The sequence below is a fragment of the Fopius arisanus genome, unplaced genomic scaffold (genome assembly GCF_000806365.1).
Source record: "Fopius arisanus strain USDA-PBARC FA_bdor unplaced genomic scaffold, ASM80636v1 scaffold00003, whole genome shotgun sequence".
Taxonomy (NCBI): Eukaryota; Metazoa; Arthropoda; class Insecta; order Hymenoptera; family Braconidae; genus Fopius; species Fopius arisanus.
Window position 1 is genome coordinate 2,355,294 of NW_011887742.1, and position 15,275 is coordinate 2,370,568.

Below are 15,275 nucleotides of genomic sequence, written 5' to 3' on the forward strand. Positions count from 1 at the left end.
GGAAGCAAACGAATTATGATGTTGTAACAGAACTACAGCTGATCATCGAAAGATGACAGAACAAAATAGGAATAAACGTAACTGCTCACGTAAATTGACTCGTCTCTTTGAACTTGAAAAAATGAAGGTCACCTAGAGTACATGGCATGGAATCAACCAGAAAAAACTATGAATAGTTTTTCTCCAGTTTTTTTTTCAGCAATATCATTCACAACTGGTTTTACTCAATGACGTCTCCATTTGCGCGATCACTTACCGGAATAATTGATTGAATAATTGAAAAAACTTTCCAAATTTTTATCGCATAATTTCTATCTGCAGGATATCTAAACTTTTGTCACTGAATTTTTTTACGATTGGTGAACAAATAGTGATGCACAGGATTTTTTATTATGGTTAATTAATTAATTAATGGATTGTAATTTTTGCGGTAATGAGAAGGCAGGGAAGTGGCAATCGAAAAATGGAAGAGTCTGTAGATTTTATTGGGCAAGTGGAATTAGAAAAATCGAGAAGAACACAAACTCTCTGCACCGAGATTTATTCTTGACGGTCTAATTAGCAATTCAACTCCTGCTATTACCGTATAAAAGTATGTAATCATTTCTGCATGTAAGGTGTGTTTAAATCACCAATTTGATAGATTTAAATACGCGAATGTAGATTTATGGGATCATTTTTCAATAATGATGCTTCAGAAGCCAGTGGCATGCAAAGATGATGAATTAATTATCTCTTTTTTTTATTGAAACGAGTACTCGATGCTCTGTCCAGGGTTTTTTCTCAATTCTTTCTTTTATAGTTTTTTCGCATCGAATGTTCCATCTTACATCACTTAGCAATTGTTATCGATCGGAAAAAAATGTCTCTTGACACGCGACAATATGACGATTCGAGAAAATTCCTAGAGTGACATTAATTACTCTTTGATGAATTTTATTGGAGAATCATTACAATGGGGTAATTAGTAATTGAGGATTGAGGAAGTGATCGCTGATGATGCGACGTATTTCTGATGGGAAAACAATTGGCGTTTTTTCAGGTGGTTAATTAGACGTACGAGAAAAAATTGATTACACTCACACTTTTTATTAATTCTTACGTGTTACTTAGGATATTTTGGTATCTTACTGAGGAAATCCAATGAATATCCAAATAGAAATTATTATATAATGATTTCATTGTAAGGAATCATGCGAATTTTATGGCTTTTTAAAAGTAAATAACTTTAATAACGTCTATTCATTGATACCAATTAAAATTCAACTGAAATTAATTCAAATGTAATTGCGGATTGCAATTAAATCTGGTACCCAAATTTTGTGGAATTTAATTTGAGCGTTGATTTAACCCGAATTGAAATCGAGTATCAGATTTCAGAGGGAGTGACCACAAGTTCGTTTCAAATAATTATATGTTAATTATATTTCATTTGTTACAGAGTATTGCAAATGTCAAGAGAGATGCATCATTCCCCACGCTATTATCTCTCAATGCTTTCATCACCACGACAATGATTCAACCTTTAGTGAAAATGACTGCCAGAGAATTTATGTTTGGGTATAAATCGTCTCTAGTCACTTTTGGAAATGTTTTTATGCCGGATTGGATTAAATTCGATAAATTGGGGCTCATCGATAGGGTAAGAACTGCGGAAAATATTATTGAAGGAATTAATCAGATCGCAACCAATTACCATCATTTTCACCATTCGATTTGAAATTCATTAATGCAGGAATTTCATGGAAATTATTCAACTTCAGTAATTTAATTGTGGAATAAATTCCCTTTGCGATTGATTTTCGCAGAATTGAATCCCTTATTTCCAATAAACTACGAAGTTGAAATATTGAAAACTTCACTCATACTTCACTTGCAGTCTACCACCCTGTGAATACCTGTTTTCAATTGGTGATTGACACTCTATTTAACTGCTAGGTATTGGGGCAAAAGCCTTTCAGCATTAGAGGAATGTTATGTCAGCCCCAGAATACAAAATGCCATTGAAATTCTCGCTTTCACTCCCAATCGATCCATCTCAATAGAACAATAGACTGATTCATCAAGTTCTTTCACTGTAATCATCCCAATAAACGATTAGATCTGCACATTATTTTTTTTATTCATGGAATTTCTCGTCTCTCCGTAAAGTAAAAAATCTGGCGTAAGTTGAAATTTTGGAAATAAATTTTTCCTTGCGCAGATGTATGACTTCGACGGAGATGTTGAAACCGTTTATACTGGAGAGACTGACGTGCGATTAACTGGTCTCATTGAGAAATACAATGGAGATGTCAATTTACCCCAGTGGACCGGAAAATGTGCGAACGTTAACAAAGCCAGTGATGGGACAAAATTCGCAAGTTACATCGAACCAAACGACACTCTCCTCTTCTTCAGGAAGAGCCTCTGCCGAGCTGCAAAAATGGTACATAAATTATTTTCAAATCCTCACAAATTCTCTTCTCCACCAAAACCAATTTACCACATTAATTGTTTGATAGCCGATGGATCTGAATTTTTCATAGAAAAAAAAAATAAATCGAATCGATAAAGAGACATTACCGGATATTCATCAATCACTATAGGGAAAATCCAACTTTTTGTCTCGTTACATTGTTACACGTCTCGGCTAGACATATTCATCGTCCGATTGAATCCATTAATTCTCGACAATTACATGTGCAGGTACGAATCGGTGAGAAAGACGTGAAGGGTTTGCACGCGTATCAGTACAAATTTATGGAGGACGAGCTTGACAATGGTGTCAATAACACGGAAAACGAGTGTTTCTGTCGTCAGGGACGCTGTCTGCAACCAGGACTCATCGACGTCACCGATTGTTATTACGGTGAGTGCATCTCCAACGATCACAACAATATGAATCATTGTTAAATATCACATGAGGGAATTTACCACTTGATATTGTGATCCATATTTCCTTGGAATCCATGTTCTCACAGGAAATTAAATGATATTACGTCGTTCATTAATCATTCAGTGGAAAAAATGAATGAAAGACCTGACGAGAACCTATTAATGAACTTTTTTCACATTTCAAAAGAGATAATTATGTTCACGTCCGTTTTTTGGATTTATTAGGTATTTTGTGTGTAATTGAATTGTTTTTCAATGGATTTTCAGGATTTCCGATCGCCCTGTCGTACCCTCACTTCTACAAATCTGATCCCTCCTTATTGGAGTCTGTAATCGGTCTGAAGCCTGATCAAAAGGCTCACGAGTCTTACTTTTATATTCAACCGAAATCCGGATTGCCTGTCGACCTTGCATTTCGATTTCAAATAAACATGGCACTTCAGGATATCAGCAGCATCTCCAACGTCGAGCGTTTCTCTAATATGGTGCTACCCCTTCTCTGGTTCGAAATTGTAAGTAATAACGATAATTACAGAATAAATTAATTCAACGAGGGGTCGAAGCTACGTGAGACGCGCAATGAAATTCCATCGCAGCAGCGAAATTAAAGTTGCATAATTAAAATTGTTTAAAGACCATTTTATTTACGGAAAATGACACTGAATTGCCACTGAATCCCACAACTGTTGACCACAAAGAGGAAAATGAAATAAATAGCGCCATCATCTCGGCTAGCTTCTCAGAAAAAAATGGGAAAAACAAATCCTGCAGTTAATTACCCACTTTGCGAGCTTGTATCCAATAATTAATGAAAAAAATGTAGTTTTTTCTCTTTTACACTGGGTAGACGTTCTTCTGCTTTTTAAAATCATTCATCTCCAATAAATAGTCGAATTCTCTTACCTTTTCAGGGAATGTATGAACTCCCCGAATTCATGAACAACCGTTTCTTCCTGTATCTGAATGTCCTTCCAGTCTTCCAGGACGTGGCATCCTATGCCCTGTTCCTTGGTGGTGCAATATTCCTCATATTCAGTGTCGTGAAGATTCTTTTGTATCGACCAAAGGGAGCCACCCAGACACCGGCCCAGTGGTTTGAGACAGAACTCCAGAGGAAGAGGCTGCACTTCCTCAATGAAAATCGTAACTCCTTCCGGGCGAGGCAAATGGACACGTACTACAACTCCCTGCTGGAGCCCAAGGAGGAGATGACACCAATGACTGCTATCGAAAATACTGAGTTCAAGGAAGAGGATCTCGTTTAACTCATCATTTCAATATAATTTATTTAATCATCCTGAATCAGGAGAGATGACAAGAAAACCGTCTGAACATTTCGTACGTTTTTTTTGGATAGAAAGTCGTTATTTTTCTATTCCTGTTGTTTTTTTTTTATTAGATTATTGAAGTACGCCCCGTGTTTTTGTACTTTTTTACTCAGAAAAGAACGTATCGCGTGTGGACGAGATCATAAACAGAACTATGAAGTATTAATTATTCGAAATATAACTCGTGCACTCAGAAAAATTGGGTTTGGATCAAATAACGCGTTTTCTGTGGAAATATTTTAATCTGACTTTATCAATTACGTAAATGAAGATTTTTTTTTATCGCAGGACTTTTGATTGGTTTATCAATTTTCTCTATAAGCTAGAGGCAATGATTTGATTCAATGAATAATTTTTCTGGATGTGTAAAACTGATGATCAAACAGTATTCGAGTGCTTTCTCCTCGAATTTGATGTTCTCTGGTGAATTGAAGAACCGATTCGAGTGATGGAACTGCAAAATTTTCCAGATTAATTAGTGTGAAAAATTTTTCAAGGTTTTCATTTTGAAAATCATAATCGACAGCTCTTCTTCGTCATCAGATAATTGTAAATATTGTACATAAATCTAGGATTTAAATATTAACTAATTCGTCGGATTGAATTTTTCAGTGAAAAAATTCCTATCAGACATTAACAGGTGACCTCAGGAAAACTAATGTGAAAAATTTTGAAGGTACACCTGTGGGTGTATGAATATCACTGCACATTTTTTTAATTGTTTATGTTCATTATCATTACACTCACAGTTGTGGTCCCGACGATGGCCAGGCGACCGATAATCTTGCCTTTTTTTTATTTATACATTTGATTAACTATTTCCATAGGCAATGCTCTGGTGTACGACAATTTTGAAATTTGGTTTATGGATATTTCTGTCGTTCACAACGAAAAACCGGATAATTCATGATTATTATATTTTAGGATCAATTATTCTCACAATTGTCTGCCTAAACTCGTGGATATATTATTTATGAATTTAATGAAAGAATACTAGTTTTATTATAAAATACTGTAGCGTTAATTAACCTGGTGACATTGTCAGCACTTGCTAGCCTCTTTCGAAAGATTTTTATTTAATTCGACGCTGATTGCAGCCCGGCGTCCTAGAGAATTAGTAATTTTAATTGTAACGCTAGTAGTGCATATAGGAATGTGATAGTTATCATTATCCTTTCACCCACTTTTGTTGAATTAATTAATAATAGTTATTGTTTTATGAGAAATAATGGAGATGATGTGAATCTTGCCAGAAGTCGATCTGCTCTGTGGTTTATTGGAAAAATTGCTCAATAAATAAATTTTTTTCGTATAAAAGACTCTTGTCCTCAATGTCTTCACCTTATTCTCCCCTTTATTTTATTTTACCACCTGAATAAATAGCAATATTAAAATTGATGCTATGAGGAAAGGGAAGGTGTCAGAAGAAAATAGTGGAAATGAATTTCGTTTCACGGTTTCTGAATTTATTCATCTTTTCACGTTGTAATTATTTTTTTTTTTTTATGAAGTACGTCCTTTTGCTTGAATTAGTGGCTGACAAATGACATTTTGGCAAATGACATAAAAAATTCTATCCAATTTTCTGGATAACTATACTAATACATGATTGAAACATTCACTAGTAATGAGAAGTGCATTTTGTTCATTTTACAATGAAATAATGACACATAAGGTGTCCATTATCTCTGCGTGATAAAAAATTTGTTTTATTGTTGTTTATTACGTATTCGACGAACACACGATAAATCACGCTCGAGTTGATATTGTTCGTCAACTTCGAATATCGAAGACGTGATTTTTTTTCTTCCTTGAAGCTCGATCGAAAAATGCCATTTGGTTGATACGAAAAACTACGTGTAAATGGATAAATATTTTTTTGATTTTTGTTCTCATTCAAGATGATAATAAAAATCGATCGAGCATCAACAAATTGAGATCTTCACCAGCCCTCAGGCTTCCGTTAAATTATTGAATTGTATCAAGTCACTTCAACACATTCAAATGATCAGTTTGTACTTTTGACAGTATTTTATCATTCAATTATTCCATTATTCACTCGAAAGTAACGATAAATAATCCAATTATTGGTGAATGGAAACGAGAATGAGAATTTGATTTAATTGTAATTTATTTAATCATCTTCCTCCGATAATGGAAACACTCTTTCAAAAAATTCAAGGTAATTATTTGGTCATTGAAGGGCAACTTAATGAAATCGACAGGATTTTTATCGAGATTCTGATGCTCCCCACGAAAACAGTTGGTGAAGCACGCATTACTCCTCGAGACAATGTTTATAATTAATAACATCCTTCAAAGAGTGCCTCACAGCATCCATGTTTACCCTGAGATATGTAACCTACATCACGTTGAAATTACATTCTCGTTAAATTCTGCGTTCTACCAAACACTTGAAATTTATAAATAAAATCGTTTCAGGATCTTATTCCTGTAGTTATCAATCTCCAAGCGAAATTCCAATACATTTCTTTTGAAAATCAATGAAATAAAGGAAAGACTACCCTTTTTGCATTACACATAAGAAAGAGAAAGAAATCATTTTCTAAAGAATTAATTTTTTACTGCGAGTATGTGCGATTTAATAAAGCGAAAATTCATTCGAAAATAATTCGACAAAGTATTCAGAAGAGAAATTAATTATTAATGTCTTGTGACTAGCACAAACTGGCTATGTTCTGTGGAATACTTTCATTTAATTATTTATTCCTCTACATTCACACTATTGCAATTGATAAATGACGCGTTCCAAAATAAATTAAATTAAAAAAATATCTATAAATACAAAAGAAAAAGCAGAACAAGGACAACTATCGACGAATGAAGTTATTCGAGAGTGGTAAGAGAATAAATTATAAAGGACAATTTCTCCACTGATAGACCCAAGAATTCTTGCCAATAATTGCAACAGTGTAAATACATGAGTGGTTTCATTTTCACCCTAGGCCAGTCATCATTATCTTTCTCATCTTTTATTTTCACTCAAATCATTTCACCCTCTTAAGATTTACCTGCCTCAAAACACATGAAAATTTCTAATTTTCGCTGGTATTATATACACGAGTTTACTTCACCATTTAATTTCTTCAAATACGTGAATTTTATGCAGTCTCATTTTTCATTGTTTTTGAAATTATTTTAATTTATTGATTCACTCTCAGGGGAAAATATTTAATTATTGTTTATTCGAGAACACATTGCTCGCATATTTTCACGCATTCGAAGACACGTTCTAACACTCAATACTTTTAAATACAATAATCCACACACTCATACTCAAAAAATCTTGATTTTCATTTTTTATGATTTTTTTTTACCTCATTTTCGTTTCTTTTTTTATTTTTATTCAAACGCTTCGACGAAAAAAACCAATTTGATCAACTCTTTGAACTTTCCCTGTAAAGCTATCAAGTTCAACAAATTAGCCACTTTACGAATAGAATGCACGTACCTTTTTGTTTTGTTAATCTTCCCGTCTCCAGTTGACGGAGATTGAGGTACGACCTACAACTTAAATCCTTTTTTTGTTTTATAGGTATTTTAAAATTTTTTTTTCCTTTACTTTTTCGTCAATTAAATCCGTTAATAGCGATATAATATATAATTAGATAGAATATACATAAGTTCTTCAACAGTGGAATTATCTATTCGATTGTTAACCACTGTTTGAAATTTTTGTTATCACATTAACCCTTTCCTTAATGTTTTAACATTTGTTTTTTCATCTCGCTAATTTTGTCTTCACAGCTCTCATCGGCACTTTTCCAGCAACCTCAACTCCAATTTAGAATGTCGCCGTAATTATACAAAATGCGCAAAATTATCCAGAACTTATAAATTATATGAATGTTCTTTTTGGTTTTCGTTCATGCCAGAGTTATTCTTGAAAGATTTTTCTATCGAAACATACAGAACACACGTGCAAGCTCAATATTTGCCTGAATTCTCCAGAAAATTGCTTCAAAAGCTGTTTTCTGGTTGCACCCAAAAATTTTCAACAATTTAACGCCTTTTGCTGTGGCGTCTTCCAAACTTACGACTTTTCCTGACTCGACTGGGCGATGGAACTGGCGCATGTTCAGCAATTACTGGTAAAACAGAAGTAAATTTATCAGTTGGTCGAAGTAGCCTAGCAGTTCTGGACGACAATCGCCAAATAAGTCTCTGTCTGTGTGGTGTTTGCTCTTGTGCATTGTACTTGCTTAATATAGCACCAACAAGTTCGTGCGTAGCAAAAAAGCTCTCATCAGATATTTTAGACATCTTCTGAAGCTCAGCAGCAAATTCAACGAGCCTGAGCATCTGCTGCGCTGGTGTCACTTCGATTTCCATAGATGATGTTCCCGCTAGAGGTGCAAAAGGTGTTGCATCTGCATGTGCATCAAGACGATTGACAGCCGAGTCCAAATACGTGCAGATCAACACCAGTGCAACTTCAGATGGTCTGAGGCTCGCGCAATTGCCATCGCACGCAACCATTTCCAGTCTCAGAAGTAATTCTGATTCCGTAATGAGACTGGCGTATAGCTCACCAAGTCCCATCTGCGATGCAGCGGCTTGAAACATAACGTGAAAGAGACGAAGAAATGTGAGTGCTGTTATCGGTGTTGTACCAGGTACCCAATCGAGTTTAGCGCTTATCAAATCTGACATGCGTTTTAGATCACCACCGGTGCATTTGCACTGGGATATTGATACGAGATGATCGGCATCGAGTGATTGGGCCATTTGGACGGCAGCAATGTGAAACGAGGAGACGCTTATGCAGGCCATGTGTTTCGGTCTCGCTTTCATTTTTGTTAAGAAACGATCCATCAGATTTATTGCGATGAATAATACGTCGGATGATAGATCGTACCAGACCTTGAGGCAGCGAAGAACGTGGGCAGAACCATCCCTGGCGCCAATCGTTATCTCATCGTTCTAATCATAATAAATAGTATTAATTATCAATATTCATAAACTCCAAGGAATTTCAACGATGAATTCTGTTCGAAATAATTACTTGAGTGGTGACGGGGAGTTGGAGGCTCGGCTGATACTTGAGCTCGAGCACCAGGGCCTCTTGGAGCTGCTCAAGGAGGGAGTGGATTGCATCCGGTACAGGCGAGCCTGATGTGTCCATTCCTGCCATGTGTGACCAGCTGATTTTCAGTGAGATTTTTCAAGGTTGACAGACGTCACTGCTGACTCAGTAGCTGTCACTTTTGGGAAGAAGTAGTATGGCCTGCGATTGCTCGCTAGTCACACTACAAGAATGGCCCAGCTGGCTAGCCTGGTATCTGCAACAAGTCCAAATGACGAAAACATTGATTCAATCGGGAAAATAAAACTTGAATGAGTGTGACGCTTTCCCTTTGTTTTCTGTTTACAAACTTTCAGAGATCCGTGATAATACGCTTAAAGATCCTGTTTACGAGATATTCATGTGATCGTTTGAGAATCAGGAAGTACGATTGTCAGCAAAGAATAAATTTAGCTTCGGAAAAACAATTCAATAAATGGAGTGAATAAAGAGTGAAAAAATCAAGGTCAATATAGGCAGATGAGATGTTCGATCCATGCACTCACAGCGATGATATTTTTCTCGTCTAATCTGAGAGATGAAATTACAGCAAAAAAAAAAAAATTTTAATAACTCGAAAGTTCGTGATTATCACATGACAATGGCACATGTAGACTCCCCCGATTTTTATCAATCGACTTCGCAGATTTTATTATCTCGTAGATGATCAGGTGCTGGTGGAAAAAATAGAAATTTGATGAAAAATTGGACTTTGGTACTTGATAAATTTAAATCGGGTTACCGCAGTTTCAATCCTCTTGGGGACTGAGGGAAAATCCGGGGATAATGGGCTTATATGCTCTGTTTGACCTCGCAATGTTCAACAACAAGTGGACTGAGGTACAAATTATAACCTTTCACTGGAGGATCTTTAGTTTCGGGGCTAGAATTACAGCCCATCGTCACGTAGTCCAGTGGAGGGTAATTCTGAGGGTCTCCCGAAGGTTCTACACTCTTCAAATTTTCTTTCTTCATGAACATTAATATCCATGTCATTTTAAATGTGCACCCTCAGGCCTTTTTCGCCATATTAAAACCTAAAATTACTCCTTCAAGTAATTTCGAAAAAGTTGTAAAAAAATCTCAATAACTTTCGTTTTCTTTTTCCACATATGTATATATGAGTATTTACTTCAGGGGAGTGGTTCAATTCCGAGGAAAAGGCCATCATTTTACGTCACAAAATCGTCAGAGAACGAGGATAAACAACTTTTTCCGCGATCTTTCCACTTTTTAAATTTCTCTCGTTGTTCAAAAAAATTCCAGAATTATTATAATGATAAGAGAAGTCCGTTATCAAGATCGAGAATCGAAATTCATGGGGCGCTACGTCATGGGCACATGTTCAATGTTTAATGGTGTGGGGATCCAACGCATCTGTAAACCACCAATAAAATTCACAGATGCTATAAGTGTCTTAGTGAGTCATGTTGAAATAAAAGTCTAAACAGGCTGGAACAAGTCCAGACCTGTCTCACGTTCGAGATTATTCTTGAACCACGTTTTTTAATTTGAAAAAATCTTAAAACTCCCCAAAAAAACCGTCAAAAAATACAGGAATTCACTAAAAATTATTCGAAATGCTCTTAGAACTCCCCATAGCAACAATATGAATTACAAATCCTCTCGTTTCAGGCAAGGAATTAATTCCAGCAGAATAAAAAAATTATGAATTATTAATAATTTACGACTGAGTCAATTAGGCTTTAAGATACTTACAAAAAGGCAGTAATTATCACAGTTAAAAATCCGTAGAGTAAATCCCTGAGTCCTTTGTACTATAGTCCAGAGTTCTGACGCAACAAATGTCACTTGCAGTTGCTCCGAAAAATCTGACGTAATATAAATTCACTAAAAAAAAACTACCTGATCCCCGGAAAAATCTCACCGCGGTTTTTTAATTACTTAATTAGTCAGTCTCAAAGTTTCTTTGTTCGTTATAATATTTAATGGTTATGTGAGACTCTGAAGGCGTTCAGATCGGTGGAATGATCGTGCGATCGAATGGATCGATTCAAATAAATAAATAACGAATAAAATACTATTGTCGTTGATAATTAATTATTAGATAATTATGTGGCTGGTCTCGGAGTGTCCTTGGCGGGAAGCTATTGCTAGTGATGAGTGACTAGTTGCTTCGAAATTATTGAAATTCCACTTTTTTAGAAATTTTCCGATTTTATGAGGGTACACAACACTTTTACGGTAATTTGGGGATAAATAAATTAACGGTTGTTGCAAATTTCAGCTTGAGCTTTTTTTTTAGCTCCAAAAGGAGCGTACGTGCGAACGGACGCGCTCGGTAAGAGTCGTTGACTGCTATGGAGATCGCTGTGTGGGTAATGGTATGTTCGTACTGTGTGGGTTTGGTAGAACGAATCCTATTGGTGTAAATTCCACGGACAAAGAGACTATTCAATGCGCAGGGGGAATGATAAACCGTACCGTTGGCGCACGCACAGCTGACGCAATACCCGTTTCTAACGCAATGAAAAAAATTCTACTAAATTAATTTACTTCTGCCAAGTCAATTTCCTTGGCACAAATGTATGCATACCCATTTTTCATATAAACAGTTCCATTAAAAATATGAGGATTTTGTAGGTGCTAATACGATATGTACTCTGCTGAATTGATTATTTTTATCAGTGCACTGATAACAAAAAAATAATAGTGATCAAATTATTTGATAATTAATTAATCAGTCTTTCAGGTTTTAATCTGGCGAGTCATTCCCAGGAAATGCTCGTTGAGTCTCAATTATTATATTCTGATTTTTTTTTTATCAAGAAGATAAAGATAATTACTGGCATTAATTATGATGGGAAATGAAAATGAAAAGATGGAAAAATGCGTGTCTTAACCAAATGAGTATTTAAATTGCATAATTTTTGAAGTTTTTATTGTATAATGGGTATCAACTGTGAAATCAGCGGGATTTCAAAAAATTGTTCACTGTTAAGAGAATGTTGTTTAAATTTTCGTTTAGTTAATTTTCCTCGAGGGAGTGGGAGACTCAAGGGAAACTCAGGCTGATTTTCGTGGGTGAAATTTTGAAGGACAGTTGTGGGATTCTCCCGTAAATATTTTTGGTCACTTTTGATAGCTGCTGTAACTGTGTCACGATTGTATAAGTGTGCTAATGGACGAAAATATTCGAAACGGGCATAGGCTTGCTCATTGAATCGTGACGTGGGAGGAAACCTTGAGAGACAAAGGTGAAATAATTCTAATTTGCGCTGGACAAAGATTAATATCCATGCTGTTTTTAAATTTATTTATAAAACAGGAATACGAAAAGACTTTGCTCGACTGTGGAATGAGATTTTTTTGTGCCCAGAATATTCTCGGATTTTCGCAATAATTCCATTTACGATCGCTCGAGTAATAAAGTAAGATAAATCCAATTTAACAGTCGTTTTATTTTCTGGTTTATCCCGAAAATTCTTGACTGAAATAAAAAATATTGGAGGACTTCATTGTGGCGGATTACATTTTCGGCAGAAAAGTCATTTAATATTTTCTCGTGAAATCAATCGTTTTCAAATTAATTTATATTTCAGGACTCTCGGAAAGTTATGTATTTTTGGCAACTGCTTTTTATAACCCTCTCTCTCTCTCTCCGCGAAAAAAAAATATAACAACTCCATTTCCTGTACTACAAGTGAAACCGTATCGATAAAATTAGAAAACTGGTTATCAATTGGATAAAAATTGACATTATTCAATACTGCTTGCGTCATCGAAATAAATTCTCAGTTCGCAATCAACAACTCTACGACAGCGAAAAGTCAACAAGTTCTAATTTTTCTACGCAAATCATTCCCTCGACAAGAGAAAAAAGTCTAAAATTCAAAGCCTAAAAAGTAAACAACGAATTTATGTATTCTCCTGTTCAGAAATTATGTAAAAAAAATTGGGAAACTTTGTTATTCGCCTGTGAGGGTAAGAGCAGGTGAAAACATCATCTCCTATCTTTCAAGAGCAGTAAAATCAGCTGCTCCTCAATGAAAAACTTCTGCTAATGGATTGACCCAGAAATATTTGAAAGCTAAAACTCGGAGATGCGTCGCTAATATTTCTCTGCAAGCAACCACTGTACCAGTAATTGACGCCTCGATAACAAAAGAATAGTAATGAATTGTTATTGAAAACTCACCCGGATGCGTCCAAAACGCCTCACTCCACTTAATCAACCAGTCCTGGCACTATTGAGGTGAAATTAGGATGAAAAATAAATGAAAAATCCTTTCGGAGTCGAGGATTCTGGAGTTTGACAGTTAGTCGGTCAACAAGCAATGGCGTCTCGTCGTACAGCTGATTACTGCGCATCACGTACTGATTCTACACGCCACTGAAAAGTAGTCCCCACTCTAAACCCCTATTTCTGCATTCCAGGTCGTTAAAAATTGTTCATTTGCCTACGAAAAAATTCACAGCTACATTATTTATTTTTTCCACTCATCCAAAATGTTTTACGATCATCAGTAGCTCGGGGATGAGGAAATTTCGGAGGTTCCGGAGTTTTTCGAGTGATTGCAACAATGTGTATTACGCCTACGCACTGCAATAAGTGTCAACAAACAACCCAGCAGCCAATTGCAGCCCCAGAATAATATCAGATGATTGGAAGAAGCAGATTCATTCGGTGGGAAGAGCACTCAGACGAGTTAACTGTCAAATGGAGAGTATTTAGGAATTTTGAAAGTCAATAGAAACTCTCAGGACTTTCGGGGAATGAAAAGGATTATTGTGTAAAATGAAATTTTTCCATCACCCAATTGGTGACATCTGAAATGTTGTCAAATAAATCAAATGAATTGAATCCAATTAGAATTTGTCTTTAATTCATTTGCACGAAACAAAGCATTCTCTCTTTAATTCTGCCTGCACTCGCTTAAAAAAATGGTTTCAATAAAATCTCACTATTTCTTCATCGACAAATTTTCGACGCAGAGCCATCGAGCGAGAGTGCCTCTTTCACTCTCTCGTTCTCCAGCTTCTTCACAGCCATTTCAAGTACAAACAAGTGATCATCGTGCACCCCAGGTGCGATAATTCTCATAGCCATTGCCAATTTATAGAGATACTCTGTGTTAGCTCCACTGGGTCCATGGGCCTCCACGATGTGGCTGGCAATAGTCTCTATAGTCTCGACACCAGCGTAATTGGGATTGTCCTCGGTGCCGATATATATTGTCAGCTGAAAGGGGAGTTCCTCGGAGGCTGTGGGGGTTGTTGGCACGACTGGGTGAGAATTAAGATTGCTGTCAGAATTGTTTAAGGTACTGGGGTCGATTTTCTGGATGGGACGAGATGGATGGAATAATACTGTTTTCCTTCGGTAGCCACCTTTCTCCCTGAAGTCCAGGTGATTCACAACATTCTCGATATTTTCCGTAGATATTTTGTAGGCAACACCCCACACCTCCTCTGTTGGATCCGTTGCTGTCAGGAGAGTGACCACGCGTCCTGGCTGCAAAAAGAAAATCGTTTTTCAACCATCGCTTATGAAATAATGATAACGTCAAAATAATGACGTCTAGAAACGTCAGTTGGGTATGAAATGGATGCATAAATAAATAAAAATAGTATGTTACAATTATCTCACCTTGGATGGGATACCCCGATGATCAGTGCTTTTTTGGTAAAATCTTCTGACGTATCCCTTGATGTGGCCAACGAGTTTTTTTTCGTACGGAAAATCCACTTTCCATATCAGTGATCCATAACCAAATACCCACATAGTTAAGTGAAGTTGCAATCACGTCACGCTTTTTAATTTAATCAACGGTTCCTCGGTCGTGAGCTTGCAGCATGAGTACATCTCGTACACGTGTGCACTTTTTCTCTGTGTTATTATCACGACATTCTATTACACACGAATCCTCTACTAAAAAAAGCATGGACTGAAAAGTGTCATGGCGGAGAGCAAAGAGGATTGACTAAAGTAGAGGCTCAGTTCTGGGGGTTTGAGTGACCCC

General features: G+C 36.2%; 3 protein-coding genes across 5 annotated transcripts in view; 1 reads left to right on the forward strand and 2 right to left on the reverse strand.

The window, feature by feature from the left end:
- The window catches only part of LOC105270350 (scavenger receptor class B member 1), a 23,124-nt gene extending 16,980 nt beyond the window's left edge, over nt 1-6,144 (forward strand). For both annotated transcript variants that reach the window (XM_011311233.1, XM_011311225.1), the window contains exons 4-8: nt 1,442-1,642; nt 2,204-2,428; nt 2,689-2,851; nt 3,145-3,389; nt 3,789-6,144. In XM_011311233.1, coding sequence (XP_011309535.1) covers nt 1,442-1,642; nt 2,204-2,428; nt 2,689-2,851; nt 3,145-3,389; nt 3,789-4,142 — 1,188 coding nt within the window. In that variant the 3' untranslated portion in view covers nt 4,143-6,144. The remainder of the gene's footprint in view (nt 1-1,441; nt 1,643-2,203; nt 2,429-2,688; nt 2,852-3,144; nt 3,390-3,788) is intronic.
- On the reverse strand, nt 5,650-13,595 carry CycG (cyclin G). 2 transcript variants are annotated; one of them, XM_011311206.1, is made up of 3 exons: nt 13,451-13,595; nt 9,232-9,508; nt 5,650-9,149 (listed from the first exon to the last, which is right to left on the reverse strand). In XM_011311206.1, exons 2-3 carry the CDS (start codon nt 9,358-9,360, stop codon nt 8,229-8,231), a joined length of 1,050 nt encoding a protein of 349 aa, XP_011309508.1. In that variant the 5' UTR covers nt 9,361-9,508; nt 13,451-13,595; the 3' UTR covers nt 5,650-8,228. The 2 variants fall into 2 exon arrangements, with proteins under 2 accessions (XP_011309508.1, XP_011309517.1); XM_011311215.1 differs by lacking the exon at nt 13,451-13,595 and adding an exon at nt 11,011-11,610.
- Nucleotides 13,596-14,116: 521 nt separating this feature from the next.
- On the reverse strand, nt 14,117-15,220 carry LOC105270363 (putative glutathione-specific gamma-glutamylcyclotransferase 2). The gene is made up of 2 exons (XM_011311246.1): nt 14,903-15,220; nt 14,117-14,767 (listed from the first exon to the last, which is right to left on the reverse strand). The coding sequence occupies exons 1-2, from the start codon at nt 15,035-15,037 to the stop codon at nt 14,225-14,227; spliced, it is 678 nt and encodes a 225-aa protein (XP_011309548.1). The 5' UTR covers nt 15,038-15,220; the 3' UTR covers nt 14,117-14,224.
- Nucleotides 15,221-15,275: the final 55 nt, after the last annotated feature.

What these genes read in the sequence shown, in the direction of transcription:
- LOC105270363 (XM_011311246.1), bottom strand. Translation starts at nt 15,037, where the DNA reads ATGTGGGTATTTGGTTATGGATCACTGATATGGAAAGTGGATTTTCCG. An exon ending in ATCGGGGTATCCCATCCAAG is followed by an intron (nt 14,768 to 14,902) that starts GTGAGATAATTG and finishes TTCTTTTTGCAG; the next exon opens with CCAGGACGCGTGGTCACTCT.
- CycG (XM_011311206.1), bottom strand. Translation starts at nt 9,360, where the DNA reads ATGGCAGGAATGGACACATCAGGCTCGCCTGTACCGGATGCAATCCAC. An exon ending in AACTCCCCGTCACCACTCAA is followed by an intron (nt 9,150 to 9,231) that starts GTAATTATTTCG and finishes TATTATGATTAG; the next exon opens with AACGATGAGATAACGATTGG.